Source organism: Barbus barbus (assembly GCF_936440315.1).
Source record: "Barbus barbus genome assembly, chromosome: 9".
Taxonomy (NCBI): domain Eukaryota; kingdom Metazoa; phylum Chordata; class Actinopteri; order Cypriniformes; family Cyprinidae; genus Barbus; species Barbus barbus.
In genome coordinates, this window is record NC_136737.1 from 28,233,695 (window position 1) to 28,248,127 (window position 14,433).

A 14,433-nucleotide genomic window follows, 5' to 3' on the forward strand; every position below is an offset into this window, starting at 1 on the left:
CACCTGACTAATGACTGATCTCTGTGTGAATCTCCACAAAACTGGAAGACTTTCTGAATGTAGGCTATTTCAGAGAGGAACATTTAAAAGAGGAATTAGGAGGAAAATGTCTTTTATATTTTACACTTAAGGCCCATTGTCAGTAAGAACTATAACGATAAATAATTCATAATAGCTAACGAGATAAATTTTTAATGAGCCAAAAAAACATCAATGTGCACTGGGTACCAATAGCTGCTCGCATTAAATTCAAGGCATTACTGTTTGCCTACAGAACCACCCCTTTAATTCATAACTTCAGTCTTATGTGTCTTCTAGAAGCTTGCATTCTTCAAGTGTACATCACTTTATTGTTCATCCCAAAGAAATCGTTATGAAACTAATTCCACCGCTATCGTTAGGATTTAACACAGAATGAGGACGATAATTAAAACGCACTTCAAATAACTCAGGCTTTTCCTGAGTTATTTGAAACAGGAAAAAGTTTCTGCGTTGGCCGGGAATCGAACCCGGGTCAACTGCTTGGAAGGCAGCTATGCTCACCACTATACCACCAACGCCTGCTTACTAGTGCGCACTACAGATCTCACATACTCCACTTCACAATAACACAACCCCATACATCAGCTGAGTCCTGCAACAATAACTGAAAGCGAAATTAGTTGTGTTGAATTCAACGTGTGTGTTTTAGCCGGCGCTCGTTTGGGGTGACCCTCTTTGTCAGGTTAATCAGTTAAATCAATCAATTTCAATGATTGAAACTTCAGCAACGTGTACAACATTATTAAAACAATTCTCCAGCATTCACAAACCTTGTCGACGACAAAAGACACAAGTACCATGAAATCGCGTCGGGTTCGTCGTCTCAAACACGTTACTATAGTAACGCTTCATACATGCTGCGCATGCGCGCTGAACATCACGTGCGTAATGGTGATACTTGACGTCATGACGCAAGACTCCGGAGCGAGAGAGGGGTTTTTGGCATGAATGATCGAGCATAATATATAACGACCCGAGTCCAGCCGAGCACCCTGGAGCGAAGGTGAGTTATAAATACCTCTCACAGACAGAGACGTGTGTTCTTTATTGATTCAGACGCAGAGCTCGCGCGGAAGCAGGTGAGTCGCTGATGGATAGATGTATTATTACACACACGACTCTGATTTGAAACAAGCTGCTATTTGTTGTGTAGTACGCTTTTTTATGCCATGTTGTGTTGACAGTTGAATTAGTTTACATGATACAGTTACTGACCTGTGTTTACGAGAAGACAGCTGTTTATCATCACAGTCTAATAAATGAGGGATTCCTTCTGGAAGTAACTCAATGTGGTGATGGTGCTGTGATTCAGTTAAAGGTCAGGGGTCAGGTGCAAACGCAGTGACTAGTAAACACTCATCTGACCAACTATAGCCAAATGACATTTAAATCTGTCTGTCTGTCTCATTTTATGTAATGTATTACCTGTCTTTGAAATCAGTTGCTGGTTGCAAGTCTTTTTTTTTATGTTAAAATGTAGAAAAAAATTATATATATATATTTTTTTTTAATTTAGGTGAAATATGTGTATTAGTTAATAATAAACCGTCTCGTCCCACAGGACAGTGGACTGGTATGTTGCCTGATAAAGATGGACCGAACGGTGGTGGAGGGGTCAAGGACCACCCCGGGACAGAAGACCCTTCAGTGACGCTGTTCAGAGAATACCTGCGGCTGAAGACGGTCCACCCAGAACCCGACTATGGTACCTCAGAGACCCTCTCACCCTGTCCTGCTGTAAATAGGATTGCAATTTCACCTTCTAGGTTTATGACTCTGGTTAACCTTTGCCCAGGAATACATGTTAACCCCTACAGCGTCTAGAAATGTTGTCTAGGTTGGCAGTTTACTACTAATTTACCCTGAAAGGGGTTGTAATGTATTACCAATGACATTCATCCAAAGTCCATTAGTTGATCTTTGATCAAGTGAGGTGATGATTACTTAATACAGTAAACTAGGAGTAGGTTAATCACTGTTTTATACAAATTTAACCAAAGTTGTTTGTTACAGTTTAGAATCAATCTATGCAGAAATGCAAATCGAAGGCATACTGTACTAAACAAAACCTCAAAGTATCATCAAGTTAAGTTTACCACAGGTTTTATTTTACTCACAAATTGAAAAACCCCATAGGAACCAGCATTGAATTAGTCCTCTGGGTTCTGCCGTCATAAACCGCTCCATTCCAGCCACTGCACTTATATGGTTTTTACACAGATTGATGTTTCTACTAAATTTAGTGATGCAACGCTTACATATTTAGTTGTGCATATATTGCAAATTGCACATAGCTGGTGCAACCCTGTCTTTCCTGCAAACATCCCCAGAATAAAGGATGCAAATGGAGATTAAAGAGTGTTTAGTTTATTAATTTGGGTGAACAGATCGGAAAACTGTAGTGTCTGGTGTCTTTTTCTCATTGGATTGCATTTGCATTATTCAATTACATTACAATTACATTATTGTACAGATGGATATAAATAGAAAACAGCTATTGTCTCTGAAACTGAGGGATAATGATTATGTGAAACACAATCTTTGGTTATCACAAATGAAAAGTTGCTGACTATCATGTCTGGGATCAGTAAAGTAAATCTGCTTCTGTCGATCACTCATTGTCAGATGGTGCTTTAAGGTTCCTGGAGCGGATAGCAGCGGAGCTGGCTTTACCCATGAAGAAAGTGGAGGTATCGGTACTAACTGCTGGATCTGTCTAACTCTAATCATGTTTTTCATCAATCACATCCATGTTAATTTAAAGCTGTCCCTCAGGTGTGTCCGGGTCGAGTCATTGCGATCATCACGTGGGTCGGCAGCCGGCCGGAGCTGAAGTCTGTGGTGCTGAACTCACACACTGATGTGGTTCCGGTTTATGAGGTAACGCATCAATCACTGTACAGATCGCATAGCATGGGTCAGATCTCACTCAAAAACCCTGTGTCCGTCTGCTTCAGGAACACTGGAAACATAATCCATTTGCTGCTGTTAAAGATGAGCATGGCAACATCTACGGCAGAGGATCTCAGGATATGAAATGTGTCACGATACAGTGAGTTTAAAACCAGCTACAAACTAAAAATGATGTTAAAGGAGTCATATCACGCGATTTCATGTTTTCCTTTGTCTTTGGAGCGTTACAAGCCGTTCGTGCATACATAAGATCCGTGAAGACTAAAGTCTCAAAACAATAATGTACGGCATGTGGAAAATGTTGTAAATTGTGGTCAAAGTCATGAACGTTTTGAGATGAAGTAAGAACTTTAGCTTGAAATCTTTTGGAGTATTATAGTCAAATATTTTCTAACATCAGCTATGGTTTGGTTGGGCATGAACAAGCATAAGAAGAGAATAGTAATTGATCTAAACTGGATATGGAGTTGGCTTGTGTATTGAAGTTTTGTTTCTCTGCAGGTACATTGAAGCCATCCGCAGATTGAAGGCGGCTGGGAAGAGATTTTCTCGCACTATCCATTTAACATTTGTCCCAGGTCAGACCTCACCAACATGCTCTAAAATTTTAGCAACAGACCTTAAATGGGTCATAACTGCCTGTGTTTTTATTTTGTATTGTTCTCTAAGGTCCACTTATAATGTTATCAAGATTTTTACATCAACAATCATCATTTAGAAGTAATATGCTATTTTCTGTCCTGTTTTAACCCCCCTCATCAGAACGCTCTGTTTGAATAGGCGTGGAGGATTGTAGACTCGGAAGTACACACCCACTGCTATGATTGGCTAATAGTTGTGTATGTTTGACAGTATATATTCCTCATAAAATGAACGCTACTGTGATTTAGGCTAAAAACGCATAAATAACTCAATACAGACAAAGAAATAGTGATCATGTAATGAAAACAGTTACTCAAAACAGTTGTGTCATTACTGTCAGATCCAATTTAGTTGGCACAGCATCAACGTTTAGTTTCGGTCTTTTTGAAAATCCCACGTCGAATTGTGACTTGCTTGTAAAGGAATCCACGGTAAAATGAAGTGAACAAAAGACTGAGTTCTGAGGTGATGTGGTCTGGATCTTTATTAAAAATAAAGTTAATCTATTCTTTCCTAATGTTGGGATCAGAAGGAAGGCAATGCAAATACTGCACAGCGTCTTGTTGTCTTCGGAGCATCTTTACTTTTTGTTTTCTGCCTAGACCTGTGTGTTCACCTTTCTTGTAAACGCTAGGCTACATGCACGATTTGGTGGGTGGGGCTAAACAGGCAGTGATGTAGAATCGGTTGGCAGGGATAAACAGGCAGTGACACAAAACGGTGGGTGGGGCTAAACAGGCAGCGATGTAGGATTGGTGGGCGGGGCTAAACAGGCAGCGATGTAGAAGCTGGCGTTGATCAACTGTGGAGGCGGTGCTTCTTTATTTATTGATTACGGCGTATTTAATTGAAAACACAAATGAAAAGTCTACAAGAATTAATGTGAAGTGAAAATATGTGACTAGAAACACAATCGGAACAAATTTCTGCATAAATTGATTGCAAAACCAATGATTCAACTGATTATTGCATTGAATTCAGTTAGTTTCACGAACACAAGCAGAACAAATATTTGATTATCATTTATAAATTAATACTTATGTATACCGTCAATTTAATTTGAACCTGTACAATTTGTTTTATGCATTTATTTATTTACCTTATTTTTCCTCTAAGAGTGGATGTAGCTATTTGTAAATTAGGCTAAATTATGCTTCCTGCTATTTTTAGCTTTATAAAACAGCTCATTTTGCTGCTTGATATTACACACTGTTGTTTCTTAACATATTTTAATGTATTGTCTAAATTATAAACACACTGGTTTGTAGTGCAACCAGTTTTACTGTTTACTGCATTTTGTTGTTATTCTCGTTATTTCATTACAGTGACTAATGAACCATCTCACACATTCACAGAAAACACCTTATTCTGCATTAAAAATAAGGTGGATAGTCAATGTAGTAAAAATTGACTCTGAGTTGTAGTTAACTTTAATATAAGTTTTCTGTATTATTGCACAACATTAAAAATACTTCTGGAAGTATAATGCGATTTTGAATGGTGTTTTAAATTTGTTTTATGCAATGTCTACTTTTACAAATATGTTTTTTTGTATACTAGAATTTAAAGTAGGCTATATATTATGCATGTAATACCAGTTTTTCACTGGCTCATTGACAATAACACAACCTATCTCTAGACTTTATGTCTTTCCCTCACATCCTCATTTTCATTGTAAGCAAATTAAACATGGTGTAAGCAAAGATCCATTGGTGCTTTTGTTTCCGTTATGATCAGTTCTGCAATAAAAGCCACTATGCCTACAAATTTATGGTGTTTTAATGTTTTTGACAGATGAGGAGGTCGGTGGTCACAAAGGAATGGAGACATTTGTGAAGCACCCTGAATTTCAAAAGCTGAACATTGGTTTTGCCCTTGATGAAGGTAAACAAACATGTAGATTCAGTTATCTAGTTGTTGTAGTTGCTTTAGTATTCTCAGGTTTTCTCAAAATTGCAGACTTGATTTTAACAGAGTGGGGGGTAAATTCATTAAAAGGTTAAACTGCTTTAGTACCACTCCGAACAGAAAGACACAAACTGCGGTCCCTTATACTTAAGCTCATCTGTGACACGGTATACAATACAGTACCATTCAATCTTCATAAAAATCAGTTTTAAACATGTATGCACTAATATTAATGATAGGTTTTGCCTGTTTTATTTGTTCACAGGTTTGGCAAACCCAACCAATGCCTATACTGTCTTCTACGGAGAGAGGAACCCCTGGTGTGAGTATCACAGTAGAAACATTTACTCTGTGTGTGTGTGTGTGTGTGGGTGTGTGTTTTAACAAACATGTGCTCTGGCCTGCAGGGATCACAGTCCGCTGTCCAGGAAGTCCAGGTCATGGTTCCAGATTTGTGGAAAACACAGCAGCAGAGAAACTAGTGAGTGTGTCCAGAATGTAATGTGACCAACTTTTTTTTTTCTGCAGGACAAATTAATTTGATAAAAAATAAAAACATTTATAATGGTGCAAAAGATTTCCATTTCACATAAATGCCTTTTTTTATTTTTTTCAAAATCATAGAATTCTGAAGTTCAAACTTCGAAATATCCAGCGATGCAACGTTAGATTCATGACACGTTCTTAAGAAAAAGTCCTCTTAACTGCCATTTTCTTCTTATTGTTTAACTGTGTATTTTGTATCCCCAAAAATCTTTTTTCTTAAGATTGTTCATAAGACAAAACTTAAGAAGAATTCCAATTCTTGAAAAGAATCTTCTTACAAAGATAGTTGAAGATTCAACTACCCCTCCCACGATAGTAGATTGACAAGACCGTCTTACCTTAGACCCCTGAGTGAGCTGAGAGCTGGCTGCTATTGTGTCGACTCCGGTGGAGGGGAAGACAGGATGTCTCCGACTGAGCTATTGAGACGTTTTGTTGTTGGATGTACAGTGGGGGGGGGGGGGGGATTATTTGGTCCCCTGCTGATTTTTTACATTTGCCCACTGACAAAGAAATGATCAGTTTATAATTTTAATGGTAGGTTTATTTGAACAGTGAGAGACAGAATAACGAGAAAAAAATCCAGAAAAACGCATTTCAAAAAAGTTATAAATTGATTTGCATTTTATATGAGTCAAATAAGTATTTGACCTCTTCGCAAAACATGACTTAGTACTTAAAGTCAAAGTGGCAAAGCCCTTGTTGTCAATTGTTTTCTTGGTGACTATGGTCCCAGCTGCCTTGAGATCATTGACAAGATCCTCCCGTGTAGTTCTGGGCTGATTCCTCACCGTTCCCATGATCATTGAAACTCCACGAGGTGAGATCTTGCATGGAGACCCAGTCCGAGGGAGATTGACAGTCATTTTGCGTTTCTTCCATTTGCGAGTAATCGCACCAACTGTTGTCACCTTCTCACCAAGCTGCTTGGCGATGGTCTTGTAGCCCATTCCAGCCTTGTGTAGGTCTACAATCTTGTCCCTGATATCCTTGGACAGCTCTTTGGTCTTGGCCATGGTGGAGAGTTTGGAATCTGATTGATTGATTGCTTCTGTGGACAGATGTCTTTTATACAGGTAACAAACTGAGACTCCCTTTAAGAGAGTGCTCCTAATCTCAGCTCCTTACCTGTATAAAAGACACCTGGGAGCCAGAAATCTTGCTGATCGATAGAGGATCAAATACTTATTTGACTCACTAAAATGTAAATATTTATACTTTTTTTTTTTTTTTTTTTTAATGGTTCCAGTTTTTTTGGATTTTTGTTGTTGTTATTCTGTCTCTCACTGTTCAAATAAACCAACCATCATAATTATAGACAGATCATTTCTTTGTCAGTGGGCAAACATACAAAATAAAAAAAAATTCTCCCACTGTAATAATGAACATAGCAGCCTTCATTAACTCCCGACATCTGAGCCGCTGAAGACGCAGACGATTAACGTTACTTTAATTTTGAAGGGATTGCACCGATCCCGATCTGCCTCAATGCGTCTGTTCGCGCGAATCATTCATGATCCAACCTCATCTACAGAAAGGGTTTTTTTAATGAATCTTTGCAAATCGCCTTTCCTAATATTGTGCTAGTTTAGCGGCTAAAGTAAAAAGTACTGCTCGTCACCCCACGGAAGAGAGGGGCGGGGTCAGCAGAGCTCATTAGCATTTAAAGCAACATGGACTAGAATGGCTTGCTAAAAACAGAGCTGATTATGGCATGGTAAAAAGGGTGGGTTTTTTCCAACTACCATTGAGATATTTTAACCAAAGTATGTTATAGACTTTTCATTATGACTCTAAAGAATAATATCAGCTTGTGGTAAATGGGCATCCGATGACCCCTTTTAAGAAAATTCTGAACTTATTTCTTAAGATGTTTCTTCTTAATGTTTCTTGAACAGCAAATCAGCATATCAGAATGATTTCTGTAGGATCATGGAACTCTGGTCCTTATAAAATAAGTCATATCTTTCGCAACATACAGATGTTGAACTATTAGAAGCAAAACTTTAAACAACTCTTTCAAAATGTATAATAGTTGTCCATACAGTTTTCATGTTCATTCTCCTATTAATTGACAACTACATAAAACAGCAATATTTAAAATGAACAAATGAAGGCAAAAAGTTGTTTATATTAAATTGCAAGTAACTTGGAAAATATACAAATATATGCATTTCAACCTAAAATCGTGATATTTTATCCTGAAGTCTATTTTTGTTCCGTTTCTGATGCATTTGTCTGTGTTGTGTTACAGCGGCGTGTTATAAACTCCTTCTTGGAGTTCAGAGAGAAGGAGAAACACCGGTGAGCTTCATTCTCAATCTGTATTATAAACAGCTGGTTAAAGGAGGTCTGTTAAACGTGAAAATACACCCGTGTGTGATTTCCAGGCTGAACACCAACGAGTGTTTTACTCTGGGTGATGTCACCACTGTCAACATGACCATGGTGAAAGGAGGCGTGGCTTATAACGTGGTTCCTGCGGAAATGGATGTCAGCTTTGACTTGAGAATCCCACCCACCGTTAACCTGCAGGTGTGTATTTGGACCATTAAATGTGATCCGAACGTCTTTTTATTTGATTAAATTATTTGGCTTTGAACTGATTCTTTTGCCATGTGTCTTTACCAACTCTGTTCACTGTACAGGAGTTTGAAGAGAAGATAAAAGCCTGGTGTAAAGAAGCTGGTGAGGACGTGACGTATGATTTTGCACAGGTCAGATGTATTTTTTTTACATACCAAACACAATTCAATCTGGCCTGATCTCACATCTGGTAATTTTATGTGTCTGCCAGGAGACTATGGCCACGTACACACTGTAGAGATTCAGGAGTGACACCTGCATTTAAATAGTGCAGTCAAAAACTTCCCTGTGATTTGTGTAGTTGTGGTAAATGCGGGAGTCAGTCTTCTTGTAAATTACTAAACTGTGTGTGTGCAAGCACAAGAGACTCATGATTTGGTTTTAAATCTGTTGCTTTTTTCTGCTCCTCAGAAACACATGGACCAGAATTTCACATCCACAGAGGAGAGCGACCCCTGGTGGCACGCGTTTAGCTCTACCTGCAAAGCCATGTGAGGGAAAAGTAGTTTGTTGTAATGTTTTGTGAGCCTCTAGTTTATATTATACACATGCAGACATGTGACTCTATGTGTTTCATGACAGGAACGTGACTCTGAAAAAGGAGATCTTCCCTGCTGCCACAGATAGCCGCTTCATCAGGGAAGTAAGTCAATTTCACTTCTGTCTGCAGAAACAAACCTGAAACATCATCTAAAGAAAATCGAATGGCTCGGTACAGTACGGTACGGTACGCAATTATGTTCGTTTGCATTGTCAGAAGTTGTGACACTTTTTTGGTACCCTTTCATTGGGGTACCTAGCACAGCAAAGGGTACCAAAAGGGTGGCGCTAAACTCACTGCAGAAGTTGATTGGTTGACTAGAATCATCACTTGTGCGTGATACAAGGGGATAAAGCTCGTTCCATCCTGCTGTGTTCTGCTTATTATCAGAGTGCGCAAACACACACACAAAAATATAAGTGTATACTTTTATATTTTCACACAGACAATAACCATTTCTCAATATGCATTCTTGTCTGTTCTTGTGGACACCATACACCATGCCTATCAAGTAAAGGGTACTGTTGGCAGTGGAAAATCAAGCCTGATCAGGGTTACCCGTACCGAATCGTACTGTACTGTACCGTACCGCTCAGTGGAAACGAGGCATTAAATATACCTGAACTACTCAAGATGTAATTTTATTTCTGTGTTGAAAGCTGAATTTACTCAGCATCATTACTCCAGTCTTCAGTGTCACATGATCCTTCAGAAATCATTCTGATATACTGATTTGCTGCTCAAGAAACATTTCTTAATCATATATGTTAAATGCATAGATATTTAAAATCATACTGACTCTAAACTAGTCTATTTCATTAATTTTGTATGTTATATCCCTCCATAGATGAGTTCCTATTAATATCGTGAATTGTGTTTTGTAGGAAGGTCTTCCTGCCATTGGTTTCTCTCCGATGAATCTCACTCCCATCCTGCTTCATGATCATAATGAGTATCTGAATGAGCAGGTGTTCCTGCGGGGCATCCAGGTGTACGAGCGTCTGGTCCCGGCTCTGGCCAGTGTGCCACCTCTGAGCGGAGAAGAGTAGAGGATCTCACTCCTCCTCTCCTGCTTCAGTTTCTCACAGCTGCTTCTGCTCCTCGCGGTTCTGAGTAAAGATGCTGATTTCCGCACATATCGACAAATGTATCTGACATAACACCAAAGAATGGGCTGATCCCATACAATGAAGATCACAGTTATGTTTGCTTTAACTCAGGAGCTGCTTTCTTTCAATGACGTCTTAGATATGCTTTTAAGTCTTATTTGTTTGCTGATATCCACAATAAGGAGCTGATATGAACTGTTTTAATTCATAAAGTGTAAAATTAACACCTAAATTAGGCAGTTTGTGTCTCATATATGAAAAAAGAAAATTATTTCAGAGACTGAAACTGTATAGCTGTGCTTGCCATAGATGCATTATATTTTTAAATGTTTAATACAAATGATTTTGATGCAAACGTAGTTATCTATACTGAAAATGTGTATGGGTTCTTGATTACTATGAGACTTATATTGCACAATAACTACAATTAGAATGAGTCACATTTAATGTTTTCTGATTTTTGATGTTACCTCAATCTTTTTTTTTTTTTGACACAAGTCAGCATTGATGTGGTTGACTGGTGCTACTTTGCTCTCCTGATTGAAAAGTTAAGGGGTAATGTATATCAAAGCTATCTGAAGTGTTAGTATTATTATTTTTATTACATGGAGACTGACTTCAAATAATAAATAATATAGCTTTAAAGGTGATGCGTATTTTTCCCCACTTTCGATGGAAGGATAGATAGACAGATAAATCTTTGCAAACAAACAGCCTCAACACTTATTATTAAACATTTCCAATATTTCATATTGACATTAACAGGAATAAAGTGTTTTATTTCTGTTTTCAAAAGTTCAAAAAACAAAAATATAGTAATATAACTCCGCATGGGTCATAGGACAGCTTTGTGTGTACAAGCACACATTGAAACCCACCAATTGTCCATTCTGAGCTCCTGCAGCAACACATTACAATGTGGTTCCCTTTCAAGTGTTCACTCTACATTGCGAAGCATCGCTGTGGGAACTCCTTCCCTTCTCCAAAATCCTGAAACCTCATAAGATAATGGTAGTTCAGTAAACTGGCTAATTATCGCTTGTTTTAGAGGAAACTACATCTTCACTGCATCCGATAGCTGCCGGACCAGCACAAGCACTGCATCGCCTGCCTGGGACTGGCCCGTGCTGAGACTGCATTCTCTGAAGGCACTGAAACTGACCTACTGCCACCTCATATCCTGGACTTGAGACGCATCAACAGAACTTTTTCCTCCTCGTACTATAGATACTGCGTTGCTTACCCTGCCTCACAGCAGTGCAGAGCAGCAGTCTGTGCCTGTTATGGACTCCCAGAGTCACTGGGATGGAGAGCATCAGCCAACCTTTTTTCATGGATCTTTTCCTCATTCAGTCGTTTCTAACAAATAGAAGATTTAGTGTTTCAATTGGCCAACATAGTTCATCCTCACACCCACTTGCATGTGAGGTGCCACAGGGTTCAGTTCTTTCCCCAGTCTTATTTTCTTTATAAATGACACTGATGGGTGCTATCTTTCATGTTTTTAAATATGAAGGTTTAATTCTAAACTTAGTATCATCTCTAATATGGACACCTAACATAATATATGATATTTCCCATCTGAATCTAACCATGTCATGTCAACAAATGGAAAAGTCACCGATCTATTAATTATCATGTAAAATACTGTGTGCCTTTAGCCCCAACAGCAGGGGTGCTTTTTACCCCAAATACTATACTTTTACATATTCTTTCGTTATCTTATCATCTTAATTATCTAATTATCTTAAACAAAACTGAAAATCAATAAGACCTTTGTCTTGAAATATATGCATTCATTTTAGTGATTCTCATTTGCTACTTAAATCTACAACATTTTTTAAAAAAGTGGAAAGTGCTACGCCATGTAAACAATTTTTACATTTTATTTTGGATGCAATTTCTTTTTTTCTTTCTTTCTTTCTTTCTTTCTTTCTTTCTTTCTTTCTTTCTTTCTTTCTTTCTTTCTTTCTTTCTTTCTTTCTTTCTTTCAATAAAGCACATTTTAAAACAACCAAATGGTTGACCAATGTAATCGCGATTAATCGTTTCACAGCACTAATATATAAGTATATAAATATAAATAAATAATGGAAATGTTTCATCTTGATTTGCTCTGTTTGTGAAACACTAGTCTGTATGAGCATCATGTGTGGATCACTGCAGCCATCTACTGGACAAATCATGAAAATGTTTTCCCCCCCAGAATAAAATAACATTAAATGTTCATGCAAATTACAAAAAAAGAAATGCATTAGTGTTAATTACTTTAATTTGGTAATTGTTAAATGATTTATTTGAACCACCCCCTAAATGCACATCAAAATGTAGGTTTAAATCCATTGCATTGCAGGACTTGTTAGTTTTTGACACATTTGTTAAAGTTGAACTACTCCTAAACCACCAGTTGGCTTGCAGGGAATGCTTTGAATGTTTGCTGCCATCTCCAGCACTGACACATGTACACAGACATTGCAGGGATTATTAAGCATCTTTTTTCTTCTTCAATATTAGAATACCAGGGAAATATCCGTCATTGGATATTAAAAAGCTAGTTTTTCACACTTTTAAATGTAGCGACTGCCTTTGTTAATCAGCTAAACTAGAAGTTCTCTGGCCCTCGAGGTACAGATTCCTGCAAAGTTCAGCTTCAATCTTGATCAAACTCACCTGCCAGTGACTTACTAGTAATCCTGAAGACCTTGATTAGCTTGTTCAGGTGTGTTTGATTAGGGTTGGAGCTAAACCTCGAGAGCTAGAGTTGAGAACCCCTGAGCTAAACCCTATAGGTCTAACACATTTATGTATATGTTTGTGTGTTTTTTAATTTATGTAAAATACGATTTGTGTGAACATAATTTGGTACTTGGACTTTTTTTTCACAACTCAATAAATTATCACATTCAACATTTTAGTTGTCACATAAAAAAGCAATGGAACTAGAAGAGTGTTACATGTCTGCTATGTTTGATTCCTTGTCCTGTGACCTAGTTTTCTCAGTTGTCTGATTACTGATCCTGTATATAAACTGAGCTCTCTCTCTTCCTCTGTTCATCCTCATTTGCAATAGAGTGTGGTGTTGTTCCCTATAGTGTTTATTATTAAAACGCTTTATGTTACACTCTCCTTTGTTATGTGCTTTCATTGACTGCCACATTTCATAACATAGAGAAAATAAATATGTTCCCAGTCTTTTTATACATGTATATACACATACATATACTTATATTGTACATATACTTTACATATATACATTGTAACCCCCCCGCCGCAAATAGGTTACAAGATCAGATCCAAACACATTGGTGTCCAATCCAGCCTCAAAGACCCCCTGTCCTAAATGAATGTGTTTGTTTAGTCATCATTAGATCGGCTAGCAAGTGTTGTAAGTTGGTCATGATGCTTCATCAATCTCAAAAGACTCCTCTCATCTGGAGGCTGTTGAATCTCCTGGAGACTTTTCCTCTGTTCCTCTCATAACCCTAAATGACCCCTGCAATAACACCATTAGACCATTAGTAGAAATACAGGCAGTATTTCCTACAAAGCTAGGAGGATGTAATACCTATCCCCTTATCTTCCTAATTTTAGACCAGAGTAGAGGTTGAAATCAAGGTATTGGAAAGAACTGATAGCTGGTAATACTCAGTTTAATGTGTTTTTATTACACGGCTCTCTGAAATGCCAGATTCTGGTTCGGTCACAATACTCCACAGTTACACCGTGATAATGACTGATGTAAATAGCAGAGCTTACCCACTTTATTTATAACGTGAAAGTGAGCTATTTTCATCAAATATGAGACTTAGCACCACAAACGTGCTTTCACTCAAATGCAGCAAGTCCTATCTTGCACCTCAGTTATTAACTGTATTTACTGTAAAATGAAACTGGTGGACTTCAGTGTTGATTCATATTGTTGAAGTGTTCCTTTTGTTGAAATAACAACTGTTTTGTGCAGTGGTATAGATTATAAGATAATAAACAGGTATTTATTTTCCGCCCCCACTGAAATCTGTGCCCCACTATTAGATGTCATGCAACTTGTTTTTGTTAGTAGGTTTTAAGCTAATAAGTCTCCGGATTCATGATTCAGATAGTATTTCAGTGCTCAAATCTTACAAATTTCATCTGATCCAATTTCAT

At 37.9% G+C, this 14,433-nt stretch overlaps 1 protein-coding gene across 2 annotated transcripts; it reads left to right on the forward strand.

The window, feature by feature from the left end:
- Positions 1 to 914: 914 nt before the first annotated feature.
- On the forward strand, positions 915 to 12,232 carry acy1 (aminoacylase 1). Of its 2 annotated transcripts, none has more exons than XM_079426120.1 (15): positions 915 to 1,045; positions 1,604 to 1,747; positions 2,668 to 2,732; positions 2,818 to 2,922; positions 3,000 to 3,094; positions 3,457 to 3,533; positions 5,392 to 5,481; positions 5,771 to 5,827; positions 5,913 to 5,986; positions 8,306 to 8,355; positions 8,442 to 8,586; positions 8,700 to 8,768; positions 9,049 to 9,128; positions 9,220 to 9,280; positions 10,063 to 12,232. In XM_079426120.1, exons 2-15 carry the CDS (start codon positions 1,618 to 1,620, stop codon positions 10,225 to 10,227), a joined length of 1,263 nt encoding a protein of 420 aa, XP_079282246.1. In that variant the 5' UTR covers positions 915 to 1,045; positions 1,604 to 1,617; the 3' UTR covers positions 10,228 to 12,232. The 2 variants fall into 2 exon arrangements, with proteins under 2 accessions (XP_079282246.1, XP_079282247.1); XM_079426121.1 differs by having other exon boundaries at positions 964 to 1,121.
- The last annotated feature ends 2,201 nt before the right edge of the window (positions 12,233 to 14,433 follow it).